The 24821-nt window shown below is 37.4% G+C and overlaps 1 protein-coding gene across 26 annotated transcripts in view; it reads right to left on the bottom strand.

The window, feature by feature from the left end:
• CAMK2D (calcium/calmodulin dependent protein kinase II delta) overlaps nucleotides 1–24821 on the bottom strand; it is a 366378-nt gene that overhangs the window by 45773 nt on the left and 295784 nt on the right. For all 26 annotated transcript variants that reach the window (XM_073804924.1, XM_073804923.1, XM_073804928.1 and 23 more), the window contains 3 exons: nucleotides 21744–21846; nucleotides 15005–15088; nucleotides 2192–2286 (listed from right to left, as the gene is read on the bottom strand). In XM_073804924.1, the coding sequence (XP_073661025.1) occupies nucleotides 2192–2286; nucleotides 15005–15088; nucleotides 21744–21846 (282 nt within the window). The remainder of the gene's footprint in view (nucleotides 1–2191; nucleotides 2287–15004; nucleotides 15089–21743; nucleotides 21847–24821) is intronic.

Raw genomic sequence — 24821 nt, 5'->3', positions numbered from 1 at the left:
ACTGATGTAGATATATATATCCCCCCTCTATGTATATATCTATATATTAAGATATTGAGTGTAATTGATAAGGGACAAACATGTACACTAAATTGCCATAACTACTGATACATTCTTAAATTTGGAAAAATAAACTCAGTCTTCTAGTCCTCTCAAAGCGTATTTGCTTTGATATGAAAATTCAATTTTATGCAGCCTTTCGCGTAATTATGCAATTTTGCAAAAGTCAATAAAGCTGCGACATTGTCACATCATCATGCTACTATGCCAAGGTTCAAAATAATGTGTTACGCCCTTCCACAACTCATCAAGAGTAATAGCAGAGATAATAAAACAGCTTCAATTCCTGTTCCCAAACTGACCTATAAATTGTCGCTGTTTGGAGTGCAGCAGTGAGAAGAAATTTGAGACTACAGATTTGAGCCTCAGCAGGATTTCATTTTAACACTTCAAAAATGATAAATTTCACCAAAAGAAAGTTCATGAAATTTACTCTCATAACTTCTATTAGTAATCCGTTTGTATAGTAATAATATGATAAAGAGATTTATTCTAAATTTCTGTGTATAAATTTTTGTTGATAATTATGTAACCTCACTTTCACTTAATAAGCATATTTAGTAGAAATAATATTCTTGATAGGTTAAGAAAAATGTATATCGCATTAGTTTCTAAATAAACAAAATATCAGGTTCTTTTCTCAATTCATGAATTTTTATAGGCAATCTTGAGAAAAAAGGCATTGTCACTGTGCCTTAATGGACTTAAGTTAGTGCACTTTTAGTAGTCATAAAATGGGCAGTTTGTGATCCATTGGCAAAAGGAAACATAAGAAAAATGATATTGACTCTTTAATACTTGCAAATTTTTGCCAGTTTAACTTTAATTCCAGAAGTTTATTTTGGGCAGTTGTAAAAATTGCTAATCAGGAACTACTGAAGAAACACTCAACCCTGCTTCTTTATGATGTGCAGATCTTCTGATAGAAAATGAGGGGCTGGGTTCAACCTAGATAAAGGTGGGCCCTTTTCTTATTTTTCTAACTTTCACAAAGTCATTCCTTCACATTCACCAAGCAGTGCATTGCAGAGCTGTGTCTTCCCAGAGAGGTGCTTAGTTCTAGTCTGTAAAGATGGTGAATGTGCTAGCTTGGCCAGGTAAATTATAATCTGGTTTAATTATCATTAGTCTGGCTAAAATGGAATGCTTCAAAATTAAAGATTTCAAATACCTGTGATACACACATCCATCTGAATGTTACGTTTAGTCAGAAATGCATTGGGGAGGTCATGAGACCTGATATGATATAATACAGACTTCTCATAACTTTTCTCACAGCCACATTGAGCTTTTAACTTGTACACAGAAGGTGGACCCAATATTGCCTACCACTTAGCCCACTTAATAACACAGGAAGAGCATGTCCAGACCTTGCATTCTGACTTCCAGAGGACTGTGTGAGGTAAAACCAGAGGAGGTGGTAAATCATTTACAGACATATTTATCAAAGGAGAGAAAATTATACCAAAGAGCACAAAGTTAAGCCCTAAAGACAAAGTAGATAGGGTCTTGCTCTTCAGATACAGAACTTAATTCATACGCCTACTTTCAAATATTCTAATTGTAAATGAAATGTATTGGAATTGTGATTTTCAAATATTTTTCAATTGTGAAACCCATTCTTCATATCAAGGCTCTGAGAGAAGCCACTGGGTAAACAAAACAAACAGTCAAAACTGACAGAATGAAAAAAAAAAAAAAACTGACAGAATGGAACAATGTTCTATCTGATACATGGATCACTGCAAAGTATTGTTGGTATATAATTATGTGATAAGCATTTGAAAATATCGTTCAGCTAAACAGGTAGTAACCATTTCTAAAGCAAAAATCTTTTAATTTTTATATGTTTTAAAATGCACTAAGATCCAAATGCTTGGACAAGCAAGGTCCTTCCTTAGAGACTTCAAACTGTTTTCCTTTCAATCTTAGGAGATATTGAGCTAAAAGGAAACAGAAACTGGATATAGATGCTGTATTTCTTATTCTTTATCCCCCTTCCCCTAAGAGAGAGGAAAATAATAAGGGACATTATTGAAAATTATGGTTAAAATAGCAATGAAAAAAATCTGGTTCTTGGTCAATAAACAAAAAACCCTCGTCTAAAGCTGGATGAACATTTATTACATACATCATAAGCTCCAGCCTTGATCTGCTGATAGAGTCTGTGCTGGTCTTCATCCCAGAAGGGTGGATATCCAACCAGTAGAATGTAGAGAATGACCCCTGGAGGGAATGAGCATATTAACATAACGTTAAGTCACAGACAACAAGAAGTTAAACGTGGCAGATCCACAATGATATTAAGCCACACCCATTCAAAGAGGGGAAACTGGATTGTTGGTAAACTTCAGAGAGACATGCTCTGATCTACTCTGAAGTGTTCTGTGGAGGGTGAATGCTGTTCCCCCTATGCTCAAGAGCTCGGATAATGCGGCAGGTCCAATGCATGCACCAAAGAATTCTAAAGATGCACAGCAGGACAACGCTGAAGATGAAGCTCACCTGCCATCGTGGCTGACACATTTGGCCTCGCTGAACGCTGCCTATATATGATCTCTCTGCGCTTTTATCTATTTAGATACCATGTGATTTTAGTCACTTTGTAGGTTGACATTTAAAAACATAACGTGTTATTTATTTCCTTAGTCATTTTGCTGCTAATTAGGACATTTTGTAGAGCAGTTGTGCCCTGGTTATAGATTCATGCTCTAAATAGTCAGGGTCCCTGGGAGTGTGGATAACATATAAAGAGATGAAAATCCTTTTCTCTTTAATGACCTTAGTCTTCAAAAATAGAGTTTTTCAGTAAAACAACTAAACCAGTGTTACTACAGAAGAGTATATGTTACAAAGAAGGAAAAGTAAGAGGAAAGTGAAACTGTACATAAAATTCAAAGTATTAAATACTCAGCTTTAAGACAATTTGAGATCTTTTTCATAAATATCAATATGTAATTATTCACAAATTAATTTAATCAATACATGATTTAACTTTTAAATTAAAAATTCTTGCATTTGCTTGTTTTTAACTTGCCTTGAAATCATATCTGGGGTCTAAATTTCTCCCAGGACTGTCCTTTTTATCATCATATGTCCCTTCCTCTACTTTTGAAATACTTTATTACCCTGCTTAAGGTCTTCACTTTCTTTTCTAGCTCCTTGTCTTGGAGGAAGATCTGCCATTACTCTGACGTCTCCTGCTTTCGTTTCTCTTGCTGAGTCCCCTTAACTGGGGAAGCCTGGGAGAGGTGGTAAGACAGGTGATACATTGACTGAAGTGACTGAGTCTTTTTTATCCCTTTGCCAAAGCTGGTCTCTTCGTTTCCTTACCTTTATTCTGTTAGTGACACCTAGCCCTGCTCCTGTCCATCAGACTTGACATCTGTATACGATAAACACTGTTGCAGCTAAAATGGCTTTAAACAAGGGTTTATTCACCCTAGACTTTTCTAACCTGCTTCAGGAAGACTCAGTTCAAAAGCTGATCACTACTGGAATAAAGCATTTTAAGCAACATTCTTAAATAAAAACCCAACAAGGCTTTAAATTCAAGGTTTAAAGTTACTTCATCACAGTGGAGTTTAAAAAAAAAAAAAAAGGACAATGCAGAAAATCACAATATATTGGTACCTCACCTTCACAACATAAAAATATTTTTTCCATCACTACATTACAGACTCAATGTGCATTCATTTAAATTTATTTTCATATTTTTACTAACAGAGGCATCTAATGACAATGATAACAATGATGATGATGAGAGTCTGTGTTTGTGTTCTCAGGATGCAAGAAGAAAAGAGGATGCACCTAAGTAGTTTTAACCCTCTGCTATGGTTTAGGGGGTGAAGAAGAAAATCAGCTTTGTAACTGGAAGAGTCTATAGCAATTTTCTTTTTCTTTGTGAAAAATTATGGAGTAATTTCATTCAGTAACATAGCTTAATAACACAGGCTGCATTTAAAAATTTTTTTAAACATCTTTGTTGGAGTACAATTGCTTTACAATGTTGTGTTAGTTGCTGCTGTATAACAGAGTGAACCGGCTATATGTACATATACATCCCCATATCCCCTCCCTCTTGCGTCTCCCTCCCACCCTCCCTATCCCACCCCTCTAGGTGGTCACAAAGCACCGTGCAATGCAGCTGCTTCCCACTAGCAATCTATTTTACATTTGGTAGTGTATGTGTGTCAATGATACTCTCTCACTTCGTCCCAGCTCACCCTTCCCTTTCCCCGTGTCCTCAAGTCCATTCTCTTATAGTAATTTTTAATTAGACATTTTTCTAGTAAACATCTGGAGTTAGACTGTTATAAAATTATAAAGCAGACTCACAACTGTGACATTTAGCGTTCTGGACCTAGGCCTGGCCTGCTTCTGATGCTTTGTTCTTGTGCATTACATCTACTGGTAGACACTTGGTATGTACTTCTCTGGGAAGGGGAGGCTCACAGACAGTTCATTCCCCAAGAATCAGCAGCCACTATGTAGATAAGTGCTCATGATTTAATTGCTTGATTGAGGGATTTCTACGAAAAATGTACTTTTAATAAAATAATAGCATAAATATAGTAGATTTAAAAATACTTTCAGGCTGGAAGATTTAAAGAAAAGAGCTACATAGACATTACTGAGCAGACTGATGTGAAACTGTCAATGCCTATTTAAATAAACACTGTTTCAGTAAGCTTACTTTGCCTTGCTCATTACACTAGATTCCAAGGCATTTCTGGGTTATGTGCTTCTTTGTGGCTCTATTTTCTGAAAGTACAGAACAACGATGAGAGTAGTGGCATTAATAAGGATAATATTAGTAAATTTTATTGCAGATAACACTTGCTGAGCACTTACCCGTGCTTTACTGCATTACCTCATTTAATCTCTATACAATACTATGAGGTAGATGTTATTGCTCCCATTTTACAGATGAGGAAACAGAAGCCGAGAGTTTAAGTGACTTAATTGTTTGAGCCACAAGCAGCCTTGACAAAGTCATGTCTTAAACATCACCTGCAGCCACCTTTTCTTTACTTATGAACCTTAGCAAGAATGATCATTTTAAGTTTTAAATTGTTTGTGTTGTCTAATTAAGAGGCCTTGACTTTCACTAGGAAGGTTTCAATTCGGTTCTGCCTTAAATATTCCCTGCAGCCACATGTTCCTTTAGCTATGCACTTTAACTTGATTATTTTAAAGTTTTTGTTGTCTATTTGAGAGTTCTTGCCTCACTAATAAAAATCCAATTTACATTTTCCTCATAATCCTTACATTTTACTTTTCTCCTAGGTCAGAGAAAAAAAGATGGTACTAAGACATCTATAACTAAAGCACTAATATCTTTAAAAGCCAATCAAAGGGTCTTCATTTTCTTTGCAAGAACACTTCAGGGGGTGATGTGACCTCCAAATGTCAGACGTCTCTCCTGATGTTAGCCCTTCATGATCACTGCCTAGATATTTCATTAGGGGTTACAAAATAATAATGATATTCTAATTCTATTACACCTTCTTTAGTCTAAGAATAACTCACTTCATCAGCTGTTTGGTTACCCTGAGATATAGTTCATAGAGGAAAGACAGGGTAATTAATTTTTTCTGTCTTTATTAATCAGTTTTCAAAATAATGCCTTGGTTCCCCAGCATCCTCCAAAGGCTAGGATTTCTGATGCATTGAGACCATTACTATGAATGCATGGACTTAACCTTATTTGATGCTTCAATCCCTTACTGTTATTTTGCTTATTTATCCTCTAGTTATCCCATCTTTAACCAGCAGAAGACTCTTCAGTTTGGCTCCTGAGTCCTGTTAATACAAACTCTGTGGCCTTTAATAGTTTCCCTTCTTTCTGGTTATCACCAGATGCTCCTGGATAATCTTGTACTTTTCCTAATCCAGACTTGGAATCAGCCACTTCTATAAGGAATCCTGATTTCTTATAGTGGCAAACGGTATACAGAGACCAAGATTGGGTACCCTGAGGAGTGCTCTGCGGGAACTACACGCTTCTTCAACAAATAAATTGAGAAAGGAGGAAAGAGGAGTGAGAAGAGGGGCAGGGAGAGAGGAGCAGAACTTACAAATTAAAAGAGACTTAAGAGACCAAACTGATAGCAAAATTATGAGACAAGAGGGCAAATAGCAAAATTACTAGATATTTGATCATTTTAAGCAATTATTACATGACATTTAAAAATATTTCTATTATTGGACTTGACTTAAATAATCTTGGGGTGGAGGAATTAGCAGGGTGGTGAAGATGAAAGAAGATTAGCCATCAGTTCATTATACTACTATTCTCTCTACTTTGTGCAGAGAATTTTCCCTAACATTTTCCATGAAAAGTTTAAAAAACTGTTTTGACACGGTCTGCTTCCTATAACATTTTAAAAAATGGAAACTACCACTAGTTTTCATTATCTTATGTACATATTTGTGCTTGGGAGATGCTAGAGATGTTTGATGAATAGCAGTTGAGAAGCACTGATTACTGATTAGGTAGAAAGACTACATTATCAAGAACATTCAAAACTGAATTTTAATAAAAGCTAGAGTTAGAAAAATGATTGCACCTATAATCACATTAATGATTAAAACATTCTAAAGGCTGTTCTTATGGAAAAAGAGGTGAAGAAGCAATGCTGAGAAACTCTTGAGAAGTCAGTGGGAAGTTAATGGAGCAATCTAAGAAGGCACCCACTTCATCTTCTCAGAAAGCAAAGGGCATGGCATGAGCTTGCGTGCAAAATGCAGGCGGAGTTTGGAAATTAACTAGCGAGGGATAAGTATGGCTCCTTTTTAGCCCTTATGCAAAAATAAATAAATAAATAAATCACAATTCAAATAGGGAAAGTGTTCAACTAACACTCTGAGACCCACAGAGCCAATGATGGGTAGAACAAAGATCTAAAAGATCAAGGCCAGCAAGTTAGAAAATTATTTTTCCGATGATGAAAGCTATTTACACCATGTGGTAGGGGTGGCAAACCGACAGGCTTTCTGGCACCAGGCTGAGGAGAGAGCAGGTGCCTGCTGGGCGTGAGGTAGGCAGGAACCAGGGGAGAGCATGTGTCCGTTTGTCTGACAGGTACAGCGGCCATATAAGAACAAAAGCATCTTGTTATTAGCTCTTTCAATTACTTTAGAGAAGCCAGAAACTGATGGTTTCCAGAAAAAATCTTCCGATAATAAATTATAAAGATAAATGTTAACACCCTCCAAAATAAAAGGTCCAACTGTCTGGCCAAGATATCTGCAGACCACTTGTTTGCAACTTCTGCTCTACAGTGTAAGAATCCTAAGGTTTGCAGCCCTAAAGGAATTTGCAACTAGCTGAGTTATGCTGCCCAATGCTGGTGTACACCAAAATCACGTGGCAAACTTGTGAAAATGCAAATTCCTGAACTTCATCACAGAGAATCTTATTCAATGGCTCGTGGGTGGGTCCCAGAAAAGTTGTATTTTTGATAAGCACTCAGGTAGGTCACTTTGAAGCATGTGATCTGTGATCCACAGTTTGAAAAACATCAAGTCAGGGAAACCATAAATACTATATCTAGAGAAATGTCTGAAAGTGTGTAAGTTCAGAATAAGAGGATATTGGTAGAGACTGGGACTGGGAGTAAAGCTTCATGGGTTGAAGACTGATGAGGACGTGGGTCATAAGGGATGAGGGCAGATTGCCTTCTAAACGTGAGGCACACCAGGAATGGTCCAGTGTAAGTGCTGCAGAACTGGCTGGCAAGAGCAACAAATTGTCCAGTAGGCTTGTGATTTCAAAACGGTAAATACTTTCTCAAAAAGCTCTGGATGCTGACTTATGCCAGCTGAAATATGAAAAGGTTAAGGCTCAGAAATCACACAGTTGCTGGACCTAAATTGGCCAAGAAAGAAAAAAGAAATATATTCCATAATATTTCAAAGATTTGTCAAAAGTTACTGCACATTCTGTGATAGCCACTATATTATCACTCATAATTGTTCTGATAACTAATTCAGGTAGAGAAGTAGCAAGATAAGGGGTGTGCGCTATGTTTATAGACTTACATTTATTATTTTTTAAAGCCAAGATGTAGAAGGAAGTTCGGTTAAGAACCAGTGATTCAGTGACATCTATAAACATTTGCTCATCCCATCAGGGAATTATGAAACTAGCTATATATGCAAGAAAACTATCAAAATCAATTTACTGTTGTTAATGGCAGAACACAAGGCTATGTTCTTGCTTCACTAATGTCTATCATTTACTTTCCAGTAATGGACTAGTAGTTTTCAAAGCCCAGGTACAGGTCAGATTATATTCCGTGTGAGATCACAAAAGCAAGGTAATGGTGGTGAGTATTGGAAATTGCCTGTGTACAGACTACTGCATGTTTCTAATAAAAATAATGCACAGACTTCTTTGAGCCATTATACCAGTGCTGTGCTTCACTCTGTTCTGTGTCAACTGCCCAAAGACAGCCTTAGTGAGTGCTCATAGTTTAATTCACATAGAAGATTACCTGCCATTTTGCTAAACGGCTTATTCTGCATTTCTTTTATTATCTGGGTTATGTAATTTCTTACCACACTACCCAATGTCTAGCCTTGCAAAAGTAGTTATTCAATTGGCAAGAGCTAGTGCTGACGGATGGTTGAAAAAGAGCTGCTCTCAAGATATGCCATTACCTAAAAGCAGTAAAATAATGCGTATGTTACTTTGGTGGTTATTATGGGGATGGGGATGAGGAAAGGTGCACCATCTTATAAGTGAATTTAATTTAACTATCAAGACATATAATAAAATGGTAAAACAATATTCTAAACCCACAGCAGAGATTCAGAAATGTAACAAAAAGCAGAAGAATCCATTATGATGTTCCTGGCAGTGGGCAGTGGGGGGTTATTTGCCCCAAATATGTAATATTAGAATATCTAAGACATTGCTGTGGTTAGATGCATGATCCCAAGGCATTCTAGGCGTGCAATTAAAAGATACTACTATCTTTAAAGAAGATGGGAGCTGGTGGCAAATATATGCTTTAAATAGGGCATGGCTTGTCACAAAGGGATTTGGCTGCCTGTAAAAAAACACGTAAAAAGAAAAGAAATCAAAAAATACCTAGAAACAAATGACAATGACCCAAAACCTCTAGGATGCAGCAAAAGCAGTTCTAAGAGGGAAGTTTATAGCAATACAATCCTACCTCAAGAAACAAAAACACCTCAAATAAACAACCTAAACTTACACCTAAAGCAATTAGAGAAAGAACAAAAAATTCCCAAAGTTAGCAGAAGGAAAGAAATCATAAAGATCAGATCAGAAATAAATGAAAAAGAAATGAAGGAAATGATAGCAAAGATCAATAAAACTAAAAGCTGGTTCTTTGAGAAGATAAACAAAATTGATAAACCATTAGCCAGACTCATTAAGAAAAAAAGGGAGAAGACTCAAATCAATAGAATTAGAAATGAAAAAGGAGAGGTAACAACTGACACTGCAGAAATATAAAGGATCATGAGAGATTACTACAAGCAACTATATGCCAATAAAATGGACAACTTGGACGAAATGGACACATTCTTAGAAAAGTACAACCTTCCGAGACTGAACCAGGAAGAAATAGAAAATATAAACAGACCAATCACAAGCACTGAAATTGAGACTGTGATTAAAAATCGTCCAACAAAGAAAAGCCCAGGACCAGATGGCTTCACAGACGAACTCTATCAAACACTCAGAGAAGAGCTAACACCTATCCTTCTCAAACTCTTCCAAAATATAGCAGAGGAAGGAACACTCCCCAACTCATTCTGCAAGGCCACCATTACCCTGATACCAAAACCAGACAAAGATGTCACAAAGAACGAAAACTACAGGCCAATATCACTGATGAACATAGATGCAAAAATCCTCAACAAAATACTATCAAACAGAATCCAACAGCACATTAAAAGGATCATATACCATGATCAAGCTGGGTTTATTCCAGGCATGCAAGGATTCTTCAATATATGCAAATCTATCAATGTGATACACCATATTAACAAATTGAAGGATAAAGACCATATGATAATCTCAATAGATGCAGTAAAACCTTTTGACAAAATTCAACACCCAATTATGATAAAAACTCTCCAGAAAGTAGACATAGAGGGAACTTAGCTCAACATAATAAATGCCATATATGACAAACCCACAGCAAACATCATTCTCAATGGTGAAAAACTGAAACCATTTCCTCTAAAATCAGGAACAAGACAAGAATGCCCACTCTCACCACTATTATTCAACATAGTTTTGGAAGTTTTAGCCACAGCAATCAGAGAAGAAAAGGAAATAAAATGAATCCAAATTGGAAAAGAAAACGTAAAGCTGTCACTGTTTGCAGATGACATGATATTATATGTAGAGAATTCTAAAGATGCTACCAGAAAACTACTAGAGCTAATCAATGAATCTGGTAAAGTAGCAAGATACAAAATTAATGCACAGAAATCTCTTGCTTTCCTATACACTAATGTTGAAAAATCTGAAAGAGAAATTAAGGAAAGACTCCCATTTACCACTGCAACAAAAAGAATAAAACACCTAGGAATAAACCTACCTACCTAAGGAGACAAAAGACCTGTATACAGAAAAGTATAAGACACTGATGAAAGAAATTAAAGATGATACAAACAGATGGAGAGATATACCATGTTGTTCTTGGAATGGAAGAATCAACATTGTGAAAATGACTCTACTACCCAAAGCAATCTACAGATTCAATGCAATCCCTATCAAAGTACCAATGGCATGTCTCACAGAGACAGAATGAAAAATTTCACAATTTGTATGGAAACACAAAAGACACTGAATAGCCAAAGCAATCTTGAGAAAGAAAAACAGTGCTGAAGGAATCAGGCTCCCTGACTTCAGACTATACTACAAAGCTACAGTAATCAAGACAGTATGGTACTGGCACAGAAACAGAAATATAGATCAATGGAACAGGATAGAAAGCAAAGAGATAAACCCACACACATATGGTCACTGTATCTTTGATAAAGGAGGCAAGAATATACAATGAAGAGGACAGCCTCTTCAATAAGTGATGCTGGGAAAACTGGACAGCTACGTGTAAAAGAATGAAATTAGGACACTTCCTAACACCACACACAAAAATAAACTCAAAGTGGATAAAAGACCTAAATGTAAGGCCAGACACTATAAAACTCTTAGAGGAAAACATAGGCAGAACACTGTATGACATAAATCACAGCAAGATCCTTTTTGACCCACCTCTGAGAGAAATGGAAATAAAAACAAAAATAAACAAATGGGACCTAATGAAACTTAAAAGCTTCTGCACAGCAAAGGAAACCATAAACAAAACGAAAAGACAACCCTTAGAATGGGAGAAAATATTTGCAAACGAAGCAACGGACAAATGATTAACCTCCCAAATATACAAGAAGCTTATGCAGCTCAATATCAAAAAAACAAACAACCCAATCCAAAAATGGACAGAAGACCTAAATAGACATTTCTCTAAAGAAGATATACAGATTGCCAACAAACACATGAAAGAATGCTCAACATCACTAATCATTAGAGAAATGAAAATCAAAACTACAATGAGGTAGCACTTCACACTGGTCAGAATGGCCATCATCAAAAAGTCTACAAACAATAAATGCTGGAGAGGGTGTGGAGAAAAGAGAACCCTCTTGCACTGTTGGTGGGAATATAAATTGATACAGCCACTATGGAGAACAGTATGGAGGTTCCTTAAAAAACTACAAATAGAACTACCATATGACCCAGCAATCCCACTACTGGGCATATACCCTGAGAAAACCATAATTGAAAGAGAGTCATGTACCAAAATATTCATTGCAGCTCTATTTACAATAGCCAGGACATGGAAGCAACCTAAGTGTCCATCAACAGATGAATGGAGAAAGAAGATGTGGCACATATACACAATGGAATATTACTCATCCATAAAAAGAAACGAAATTGAGTTATTTGTAGTGAGGTGGATGGACCTAGAGTCTGTCATACAGAGTGAAGTAAGTCAGAAAGAGAAAAACAAATACCGTCTACTAACACATATATATGGAATCTAAAAAAAGCAAAAACAAAACATGGTTCTGATGAACCTAGGGACAGAACAAGAATAAAGACGCAGACACAGAGAATGGACTTGAGAACACGGGGAGGGGGAAGAGTAAGCTGTGACGAAGTGAGAGAGTAGCATTGACATATATACACTACCAAATGCAAAATAGATAGCTAGTGGGAAGCAGCTGCATGGCACAGGGAGATCAGCTTGGTGCTTTTTGACCACCTAGAGGGGTGGGATAGGGAGGGTGGGGACATGGGGATATATGTCTACATATAGCTGATTCACTTTGTTATACAGCAGAAACTAACACAACATAGTAAAGCAATTATACTCCAATAAAGATGTTAAAGAAAAAAAAAAAAAGAAAGGTAAGGATAGGATTGAGGAAAATGGAAGGTGGCTCTGCTTATGGCAAAACGGGCTGAAATCTGTGAGATGCCCTGTGGCTCTAAGTTTCTAGAGGCATTCATGAGGGTGTGTGTGTGTGTGTGTGTGTGTGTGTGTGTATACGCACATGGGGCACTTATGTTTGTATGTGTACATGCAGTATCTATCTAATATTTATTTACATTTTTCAAGAATCTGATATAGCTCAGACAACAAGGGGGGAAACAACTCTTCATCTATCTTTTTTCCCTCTTCCAGCCAAGTAAGTTAGAGCTTCAACCCTAGACATTACCTCACATTCACAGAAGTGAAATCCCATTATGACAAGATATGCCATTATTTTAAAAGGTTAGCTATACAAACTGTATTGTGGAAATGCACGCACACAGAAAATCCAAAAACAAGTGTACCCAAATTTACCAAAGTAATATTAAAATTGAGCACAGTGTGTTTAGTGAGTCTAAACCCTGATGATATGTCATAGTTGTTAAAAATGCAGCTGCCCACACTGAGCTCAGAGCCACTAAAGCAGAGAGGGCCCATGTAGGGGCTGGACAGTTCTATGTATTTAAGTTTCAGCACTGATTCTGCTCCACAACCAGGAAAGAATCTCTAGTACAAAATATCAGGGTTTCTTTGTTTTCTTTTTAAATTATCTGATATTCTTCAAGGCCAGTAACATTGATACATTGTAAAAAGTGTTTTCAAATGCAAGAACCAAATAAATGATTTAGTTAAGTTATTTAAATGAATGAGATATGATTCAGGAGCTGGAAGGTGGTCCATAATAACATCTTTTGCAACGTAAAAGGCGTGCAAGGAAAAAATTTAAAAGTGAACAAGTAAAGCAGAGAATTTAGTATTCAGGTGAGGGTATCATAATATTCAGCTGATGATCAGAACTACAATGCTGAATCATCTATTTAAACGTGTTCAGTCCCTCTCTTAAAGGCTACAGATCAGTTATCTAGAAACTTCATTTATAAAGAAACACTTTCTAATAATAATAGTAATAATAACTCACACTTATTTATTTTAAAAAATCCTCTCGGAAGTTCTAGGAGGTAAGTGCTATTATTATCTCCGTTTTTATAAGTGGAAGCTAGGGTACTGAGACTTGCCCTGGTTCTGACCCGTCTACACCACAGCCTCTCTCCAGTGCCAGGTCCGAGGGCCGCACTCTAGCCGCATCCAACCCCCCACCCCCTAACACATCTTCCAAAAGACCTATCTGCGTCTGCCTGTCTCTCAGGGTACTCTGCTCCTCTGAAAATTCATCAGCAGAAACGGATCTGTGATGGGGCTGATTTACTGCAAGGGAAATATTTGAGTTATCTGCCATTAACCTTTACATCTGAACAATAACATTTTGTGGCAATCCTCTAACCCAAAGGATTTTAGAGTTCTTGCTTAGGAAGTATTCTCAGGGAGGCAAGAGGAAGACAGAGCTTGGGGCACACCTAAGACCCTACCCTTTAATTAGGCTACAATTCCAACTTTTTAGGATAATAATAACTGTTTCCATTTTAAATTGCTTTACAAACTCTAAAACGTCTTCATTTAATGCACACCCTATTTGACCCTCATATAATTCTATGATGGTAAAATATTTCTGTTTTATAGGTAAAGAAGCCAACTCAGAGATATTGAGGAGATGGGGTTAGCAGGTGCAAAGCAAAGACTTGAACCCAGGCATTGCGACTCCAAACACTGTGCTCTTCTCACATCTGCCTTCCTAGGCATGGAGGTAACTCTAAGAGCCCAAGATGCACACAGTGAGATCAAACACCAAGTTGATGTAGTGTCAGGAACCTAGAGGGTTAGCTCCTGCCAATAACTCCAGCAGAAAAATTTTCAGAACACCCTGAAGTATCCCTTTTATTTCAGTCTCTCACCTATTTGAGGTATATGTTGACATGAAGAAATTCTGTTGGAAAAACTGTGGTGGAAATCCTCCCCATTCTATACCTTTGAGCGTGCATAGGCTACTTTTTGATTAGAGCTGGTTGTTAAAGGCCTAACTCGGAGCTCAGTCCCCACGGAACAGTCAATTACATTCCAAGATCCACTCTTTCCCTCTTAATCCCTGTTGATCATCTTGTGGTACAGACATGACATCTGTGCTAAGGGCTTCCCGGTGGAGGTGACAGGATGGGAGTATAAACCCCATGACCTCTGAGGGGGATTCTCTACGGCCCTGATCTCAAAGGGCCTCCCGGACCATGAGCTTTAACATCACCTGGGAACTTGTTAAAAATGCAAATGCTCCCGCCCCAGACCTCCTGAATCAGAAACAGCAACCTGCTTTTAACCGGCTCTCCACCTGACTGTGTTGTAGACTAAAGTTGGAGAATGATAACTCTAAACCGATTGCTAGAGAGCATCAACCTCAAATTTAACAGATACTATTTTTAATTATAACAATACTGGTGTACTGCAAAATCGGCATGAAAATGATTCCTTACCACACGCCCACATATCCACTGGCTTTCCATAAGGATCTTTGCGTAAAACTTCTGGAGAAAGATATCCAGGTGTGCCAGCAAAACCTAGGGGAAACAGATGTTAATGAATTAAAACCAACTTGACAAAACCAATATGAAGTGGCAAACTAAGGAGGAAACTTCTTTGGGCTTCTTTATCTGTTGATCTGTTTGTCAAGATAAAACAAGGATCTCAGAGAACTAAAATAATGTTGGACGAGTTTCTCTCCATAGCGGTATCAACACTAACCTGCCCTGCTTTGTAGCTTATTAGAAAAAACACATCTTTCTGCAGATATGAAAGCCAATCTATTGTGCTGCACAGTGTGTGTACTTCAGGCCATTTGGTCAGCAGTTCTGATTCTTGTTTACGTGTGAGTTAAAACTAAACCTGTGAAAAGAATCAGAACATCCTCCCCTACACCTGGAAAGAAATTAGGAGAAAATTGAAGATAGGGTTACAACTTTGCCAAAGATGATACTTCTCATGGTACCTACATAACTTTATTATGAGAGGTATTCACCTATAAAAGAGAAGGACCCAAAACGTGGATCCGGGGGACAAACTTAAAGCAAATTTTCAGTAAATATTTTTGGAAGTGAGGTGGTCTATACAGGGTGGGGGATGGCACTGAGAGTAACTGAAGAACTCACTAGGAGAAGGAATGAGTCCAAAATACATCAAAGAGCTCGCTCTGTACTAATAAATAATCAGTGTGTACTTATAACTGGCAACTAAAGAGAAGACTCAGGAACATTCAGATGAATCACTGTTGAACAAGTATCAGCTAGACTTAACTTAAGGGATGCGGTATGAGAAACTGGACGGCCAAAGAAAGTTTCCTATCGTATAAATCAGTGTGTCCAATAAGGTACACTTAAATGACAATTTATAGCTAGAATTTAGAGTAAAGTATTTCTTATTTCCAAAAATAATGGCTTTCAAATAAAAATATATACCTTAAAAAATACCAAAAATAACTATTCCTATTTGGAAGTTTTCTTTAAAGGCACATGAAAACTCGAAACTGTTCTTTAAAATGATATGTAATCAGGAATTCCTCCGACTACAGATCTCTGGTGAAGCACCTTATATATTTACTGTGACGCAAAGTGTCCAAGAAAGGAGCCTCTCCCCCATCTCCATGACAAATTTGTACTTAAAAACAAGCATATGTATAACAGCTGGTGACTTCTTTGAACAAAATTACATTAGAAAATGAGGCAATGGATTTTGGATATCACTTTTTCCCCTATTTTCATTACTTTTCCTTTCCTTGTTTGGTTTAGAGGAGGGTGGGGTAGACAATGAGAAGGGACTTCAAGAAAAGACCTGTAGGTTGTAGTTTAAGCTCTACACGGACCACAGTGGATCCACCTCTACCTCAAACTTTACTTGATAGAAACGTTTGCTCAGTAGTTGTGAAGTAGGAAGAATTACTGAGCAACGGTGGTGGTTCCCCTGAGTGAAGTTCAAGGAGTACCTGAAGGAGAGACGTGGAGTCCGCTCTTCTAAGGTAGGGTAGGCACAATAGTTTTCAAGAGCTACCCAGCGCTTCTCACTGCCATATACCTGCTCTCTCATTCCAACCATCCCTCTCTGACTCCTCCCAAATTGAGACACACAGGGAACCCAATGGGACACCGATGCCAGAGACCAGATTAAAGACCGAGGTCCCAGCTGGCTCTTTAAGTTCCTTTACCATCTGCTTCTCCCCTTCATTCACCCAACATGACTTCTTTCTACTTCTGAGCACTTAACCTAAAAATCTCTTTAAGGTCTCTTGAAGATAAACTTCTCATGCTCACCCTTGATGATACTTTTTCTGTTCCTTGTACTTTTTCTGTTCCTTGGACCTTCAATTTTTTGTTCTACCTTTACTCTAACAGAAGGTGGCTCTAAATTATTTCCATGTTAGAGATCTCTTTAGCTAACTACAGTTCTCAGTGGTTCTTTCTTACTCTGAATCTTGACTACCCTTTTATATGCAATCTGTACCCTCCTATCTAGAGTTGGTAAACTTTAATATATGTCTTAAATAACTCAGTAGAATACCTGGCCTGGAGCAGGAAATGTTAATGATATTGCATCTAGGTAGAAAAGATAGGGAAGTAAGTCACTGTGTAAGAAATGCAACAGGGCTTCCCTGGTGGCGCACTAGTTGGGAGTCTGCCTGCCGATGCAGGGGACGCAGGTTCGTGGGTTCGTGCCCCGGTCCGGGAATATCCCGCATGCCACGGAGCGGCTGGGCCCATGAGCCATGGCTGCTGGGCCTGCGTGTCCGGGGCCTGTGCTCTGCAGCGGGAGAGGCCACAACAGTGAGAGGCCCACGTACCGCAAAAAAAAAAAAAGAAACGCAACAATAATCTTAAGTGTAAATTATTACAAACCTCTTCTGGAGACTACAAATGCTAAGAGCACAACTATCATTTGAGCAGTCAGTGGGGTCCTTACTCCTAAGAATGGTGAAGCCTACATCTAAATGCACGAACATTAAAACAGTGCACTTATGCTACAATTCTCATGAATACAGAAATACTGAGGGTAAGATAAATTAGGTCTTCTTCAGCAGCAGATTAAACTCCTAAGAATCTAGTTTATGATGATATATGCTATCAACAGGAAACTTAATGAGAGCTTGCCTTCTTTACAGACAGCATTTCTCACTTTGAAAAACCAGTGGGAATATCAGAACAGATCAAACAAAGAGAAAACAGAATTACTTACAGTTGGAAATGTACCCATTGCAACATACTGCCATTAAAAAAACCCTTAACTTTAAAAAAAAGAGACATAATAGCAACCAAGCAAAATAATTCTTCCATGAAGTAAGATTATGGTAGTTATCCTTTTTTCCTGGCAGCAACAAAAAACCAGAAGTGTATTGAAGAGAGCATTCCCAGTCCCACAGGAGAAACAGGCTGTTCTCTTTGGTAAATTTCTAGCCTTCCTAACAGGTATGTTATAGGGTGTTACTTCTAGCCTTTTTGGCTAGTATTCAAATAGATCAGGGCTAGAAAGACAGAAGAAGTAACATGGGAAAAACAAACACTGGAACTCGAAAATGAGAAAAAAATAACCAAACTCAATAGACAGCTTCTATAATGGCTTGTATAGTTTCATTTTTCTTATTCGTAATAGACCTCTCACATTTATTGAAATAAAATTATGTAAAAGCCTGAAACTCTGGCATTATACATAATGAAGAAAGAGTTCTGCTCTTTTCTTATTAAAATAAAAAGGTTCCCCACTCAACACTTATATTTTAAAAGATAAAATTAATCAAACACGTGAGACTACGGCAGATGATACTGAATAAATATCAAAACAAGTCATTCATACTAAAATATGCTTTACTCTTAAAACCTAAAATATATCACACAATACCTCCAAAAGAAATGTAGTACATCATATGCCCAGTTTTCCTTCACTTAAGTAACCATGAGGATTCACTTGAACTTGTAGAATAAACTATTCTTTAAAAAAAAAGCTTAAAAAAAGCTAAAGAAAAAAATAAAAAAGAAACAAGTATTCTCTTAAGCTTAGAAACTATGTGTTTCTATACTTTTGAAATGCTGAATTTTCTTAGAACTTATAATGCACCTCTTAAAAGTCATTACCCTAATAGCTACCTTAGCAAGAACTTAACTGATATCACCATACTAAAGAGAAAATGGGAATTTTACTCCCCATCTGTCGTTTCTCTAGGACCAGCTTGCTATGAAAAATGAATTATCACAATTTGAAAATTTGTATACTTTTATATGGATGTTATTGCTTTCACTAGCCTGATATTTAGTCATTCACTCAACAACTTTCACTGTGTAGGCCAAGTACTGTGACATGTGTTTAATTCCAAGATGGTTTTGAAAACTTACTGAACAGCTTTCATAGCCCAGGCATTTTCCAATGCTCTACTCCACTTAGTCTCGTAACAGCCCCATAAAGGAGTGTTTATTATCTTCATCTACAAAAAGGATACTGACCTCACAGAGTTAAAGTGACTTGACCGATGGCAGGTAGCTATTAAGAATCAGAGCCAGGATATCAGCTGAAGTATTTTCATTCAAAAAGCAGAAACTTTTCACTACACACAGTCCCTCAAACAGCTTTTGATCTAGCGGAAGAGATAAAACATAGAGCCCCAAGCAAGAGAGATTTCAGGAGCTCAACTCCAATACTCTTGTAAGCATCATCTAAGTTGTCGATGTTAAATTGGAGCCTTGGTTCTGGTAATAAGGCTTCTGGCTTATTCCTGATATCCAATCATCATCTTGTACACAGTTCTGGCAATTACATCCCTGAGCCTAAGTCCCTCTTCTGGTATCTCGTGAAGAAGGGTCCTGCTTTGCTCTAGAAAGGACTAGAGTCCTGTCTTTGAACCCAATTTCCAGGACTCTGATTTCTTCTAAACAGATTCCCTTTAGAGTTCAGGGTTCCTGTCCTTTCTGCATGTTACCTGTAACTTGCTTTCTCCTACATACTCCTTAGTTCAAGCTGTCTTCATTCATAACTTGAACTACTGCATTAGCCTAACTGGTTCTTTGCCTTCAGGCTATCCTTAAAGCCATCCTCCACATTGCTACCAAAATCAACATTACTTAACATAAACCCAATTATGTCCTTCTCTGCTTAAATTTTTTTACCAGATCCCTGAAACTTCTAAGATAAATGCCAAATCCTTCAAAAGGACATAAAATCCTTTCCTAATTCATCAACTACCACTCATCTCAGTATACTTTATATACTTTAGCTATAACAAACTTATTGTTATTCCTGAGATAGAAAAAAATTGTTTTATGCCTCTGAGGTTTTGCATGTGCTGATCCCTCTATCTGGAATGCCTTTATCTCTATGCATACCAGTGAATAAAACTCCCATTCAGCCACTAGGAAGGCAGAAGCCTTACCCCAATCACTGAAACGTTCCCCAGAGGCAGAATTTCATGAGTCTTCTCTTGTGCTCCAGAGCACCTCATGCGTGCTGCTGATACAGGTGTCCTGACATTGCATGCTAAATACTTATTGATATAGAAGTATGAGCATCTCAAGGGGCAGGATCTCTTAATTTATGTATCTCCAGTGATCTGCTCTGCCCATTTCTGTGATAGCCCCACTACTTCCTGTTGGACCCCAACTCCTGTTATTGTATATTCTTTACCTGTGTCAACCATACTCTTTCCTATGATAAAAAGATGTTTCTGAATCTCAAATTTACAGAACTAATTCTAGGTCCTACCTTTCAGTTTGCAGTTAAAAGGAACAAGCTTATTTATATGTCAAAATATGACACACCAAATGCCAAATTTGGAGGTGTTAAACTCACCTGGTAGGTAAGGAGAGCCTTAATGTAAAAGGCAGTATTAAACTTGAGAAGTATCACAGACAAGGATACTGGTCAGGTACTACTGAAACAGGACAGGCAGCAGAAAATGAGGTCCTGAATTAGGCTGCCTTCAGAGAAGACAGGCAAGGGTGCCTCACCAGCCACTCCCATTAACTAGCTGGGGCAGATCAGAAAGACAAGGTGAATCCTGGGAGCTCTGTGTACATTTTAGTACATGTGTATGTTTAGGGATACAGAGAAGTATTTGCACAGAAAACAAAAGAAGTAAAGCACTTATTGAGCTCTCTTTGTATTTGTTGTTGTTTAGAGGAAAAGCAATTCAAAGTGAAGGGCATTTTAAAAATTTAATCTCAATACATTGAAAGTCAGAAAAGAAGTGAGACTGAGGCTCTCAGAGGTTATATTTTAGGACACTACGTGAAAAATGGGCTAATACTGGGAAATGGCAGAAAGAGAAGCATAAAATCAGTGGCTGAAATCATTTATTTTGGCTGAATATCAAAACAATCCATATGCCTAGTTAGAAATACTATAATTTAAATGTTTAGAGTTAATCTCTTCCTTAATTGCAAGGAAATGGAAATTTCATCATATAGAATTTTTGAAATTATCAAAATTGTAGAGAGTAAACTGGCACGTTGGAGAAATAGATGAGACGAAACACACACACATATACAGATATATAATATCATATATTATATAAATCTCTATATATACACTTTATAATATTTTTAAAACTTAAATTTGCTAATCACAAAGTATGTAAAATATTCTGCAAGTATTTCCTGAGCGCCTACTATTTACATAGGTGTTTTTAGCATCAAGTGAGGCTGTATGTGAACAATCAATGTTTTCTCAAATACTCTTCGACTACTGCAATCCTCCTTTTATTGATTGATTGACTGATTGATTGCGGTACGCAGGCCTCTCACTGTTGTGGCCTCTCCCGTTGTGGAGCACAGGCTCCGGACGTGCAGGCTCAGCGGCCACGGCTCACGGGCCCAGCCGCTCCGCGGCATGTGGGATCTTCCCGGGCCAGGGCATGAACCCGTGTCCCCTGCATCGGCAGGCGGACTCTCAATCACTGAGCCACCAGGGAAGCCCAATCCTCCTATTAATTCTCAGAACAGAATCCATTTTATTCATCCATCCTTGAAGAAAAAAGTCTATGTGTTATTGCTCTTCTATTCCCTTAAATTATTTTTAGATTATATATCCTTTAATGTCAGTAAAATCAGGTACATATAAAGGTCCAATATCTTAACATTAGTCAAGTTGTCAGAATGAACATTTCCATTCTATTTTGGTTAGGAAGTGGGATGTGACTGGAGCCAGAATAGTACAAGCAGCATGAGGTAGAGAGATCCTACTTACCAAACCACGCCTGCTGGTCTCCTTGAACTTCTATGGCTAAGCCAAAGTCTGCCAGTTTCACAGCTGCTCCCTTGGATTTGCTAGCTAAAAGCAAATTCTCAGGCTTTATTTAGAAAGAAAAAAGAGAGACTGAAGTGAGAACCTATTTTAAGTGACTATTCAAAACTAACATTTTATAAGGTTAGGAAAAAAAAAAAAGGCATGCACTGTCCTCTCTCCCGGAGACTGTCATTCCTAAATCCCAGGGAAAATATGGTTAGAAAATGATAACAAATGACCATGTGTGCAGGCTTCAGACAGATGCCTAAGTGTACTGGAGAGATACTGGGCTGAAGAGAGAATACGCTTGGGGAGCGATCAAATGAATGAGAGCACCTGTCTTGACCTGCTCACATGCTTCCAACGGCTGCTTGAGGTCCAGACTTGGCCACGGACATTGGCTTAGAAGCCTAACAGAGCACAGACATTTTCAGCAGAAGGAAACTTGGCAAAATGATAACAAGAGTTGGACCAATCTACAGACATTTGGCAAATGAAACTGTGCAAATTAAATCCTAGTTGACTTCAAGAGCTTGGACCCGAATGCAGTGATTTGGATTCCTCAATGTTTCCAAACAATTTCTGTACAAATTTTAGAGTTTTATTCTGAATTATGTATTAAAATTGCTGTCTTTAAGAATCTGTTTATTCTTAAAGGCAGAAAGAGTCTACTACTATTTGCCAAATGTTATAGTTGGATTTTTTTTCTTCGTAAGCCAGATTTAAAAACACAATTTATGTCTTCAAAGTATGATTCAAAGTATTACTTATATATTTGTTTTCACATCTCAGAATACTATAAGAAAGACACATTTTTATTTTCTTGGGTATTTATCGTTACTCAAGGACTAATAACTCAGTCTTGGAATAAGGCTGTGCCTACACCACTGTTTCCCAACCAGGGCATCGAGACACATTGGTACTTGGAAAATAAGCACCGTGGCAAAGTCTTGAATTTCCGTGGACTGCCTTTGTAGGTTTTAAGAAATGAAGGGAAAAGATGGTCAGGAAAAGGAGGCTGATTAATACGTACAGTACATCTATCATCCTTAGCTATGTGGATGAACGTATGTCTGGATTGGTACGTATATTTGGAAGAGTGGTTCATCTTCTTACCTTGGGATAAGACCCAGCAAATTTAGAGGTGTGTCTCAGACTCAAAAAAGTTGGGAAACAATGGTCTCTGCAAGTGTCAAAACGACTGTCTGAAAAATCTAAAAATTCAGTCAGTCAAATTGGTTTTGTTTATATGTTGACAAACAACTAATTTCAATTTTTTTCCCATGAAATTGGCTTCTTTTTTTCCTTACTGAATTAGTCAGTTCTGTTGGTTGTTTTGACCTTGGGTAAACACAGCCTAAACCAATATTTAATTTATTAATTAAGCCAGCCATGCAAATTAGCAAAGACTCATAACCAGAACTCAGAAGAAATCAGGTTAAGTCTACAAGAACTAGAGTGTAGGCAAGTAAGTTTTAATCAAGTACAAGACTTCTTCAGGCTATTGCTGCTCACTGCCATCAGATTCATCACTGTTATGACAATTGGTAATTGTAAGGACAACTTTGTAATTTTTTAGGGCTGATAGGGTTTTTACCTCAACACTAAATACATGATAATTTAATTTCGATGTTGGGATGATGAGGTCTCAAGTATATGAAAGATCTTCATACTAAAATAACTTTTAGTAAAATCTAACATTTGACATTATTTGGAACTCTTGTTCATCTATCAATATACTATAGTATCTAACCATGCTATATCATCAATATTTGATATTTTATTTTCACAACTAAAGTTTATGGTCCACTACACTCATGTACCTTTTACTTTAATTAAGAAGTGATTTCCAGCTATTAATTTATAGAATAAATGACTTGGAAAAAACCACATTAAACTGTAAGTGATAGTTTATTTCTCTGTAACCTTCATATTCAAAAGCATTGAGATGTCAGAGAGCTCTGCTAATACACATCTGTCCTAATTTGTCAAGCACAGACTCATTCAGGGAAAGAGTTCCAATCACTTTAGAAATCACAATCATTTTAGGTCTTTCAGATCTCAAGTGAGCAAATGCCAGTGTCATCAGTGAATAAACAATTTAATGTGCTTTCATTCTTATCGATAAATCAAAAAGATCTGGGCAGTGCTGTGTGCATTATGCCCTTAAACACCAGGTATCTGCCAATTCAGAAGAAAGGGAACACCTTAGAGTTTTATCATACATGGCCTGTTGAATGACTGGGGCAAATATTCATACCTAGAGATGACCTAGAAGACCTCTCTGTAGGGCCTTGTGAGTCATCCAGGAAATAATAAATCCATCTGGGATCAGTGTTTCACCTTATACCCGTGAAGACTGTTCAGCTGCAGTTATGCACAGGAAAAGGCTTGTCTATTTCAAGGCTACTGTATAGATTTAAAAATAAATAGCACTGAAATGGCTTCATGTTTAAGCATATCTTTTAGGCAAACCTAATATACAGAATTATGGAATGCAAACTGAAAAATTAGGATGATTATTGACTTTATTAAAAGATTACTTGCTTTATAAAGAAACATTAAAAGTATCACACACGTTTGATTTATATACAACTCTTTGGAATATATTTGTTTGAATAATCTTGTTACCATGTTCTGAAAGGATATGGAAGGCTTAATCACCAAGAATTTCTAAAGCAGCATTTAAACCAGGGCACCACACAGTTATTCTGATTTTCTTTAACTACTACCATTCATATAGCCTCCAACTTAAAAACATACTGCACTATAGAAGTTCATTGGCAAGTAAGGTAGTTCAGATTATGAATGTCCACAGAAATTAAGATAATATGTGGTTGTATTCCACAAAAGCTGAAACAGTAGAATCTCTCACCTAATCAGTGGCTACTTCTTTAGAAAGGATGACCTTTACATTCTTCACTGCTAATATTCTATTATTTTGATTTTCTAAAACAAACGAGAAAGGTGAGATCAGAAACTCAGGCCTTCCAACACAACTATGGCTGAACATGGGGCACAGCACTGTGAGAGAAACGG

The sequence above is a fragment of the Tursiops truncatus genome, chromosome 5 (assembly GCF_011762595.2).
Source record: "Tursiops truncatus isolate mTurTru1 chromosome 5, mTurTru1.mat.Y, whole genome shotgun sequence".
NCBI classification, from domain to species: Eukaryota; Metazoa; Chordata; class Mammalia; order Artiodactyla; family Delphinidae; genus Tursiops; species Tursiops truncatus.
Note: the sequence above shows the minus strand (reverse complement) of the source record. Positions and strands in the feature narration are given on the sequence as shown.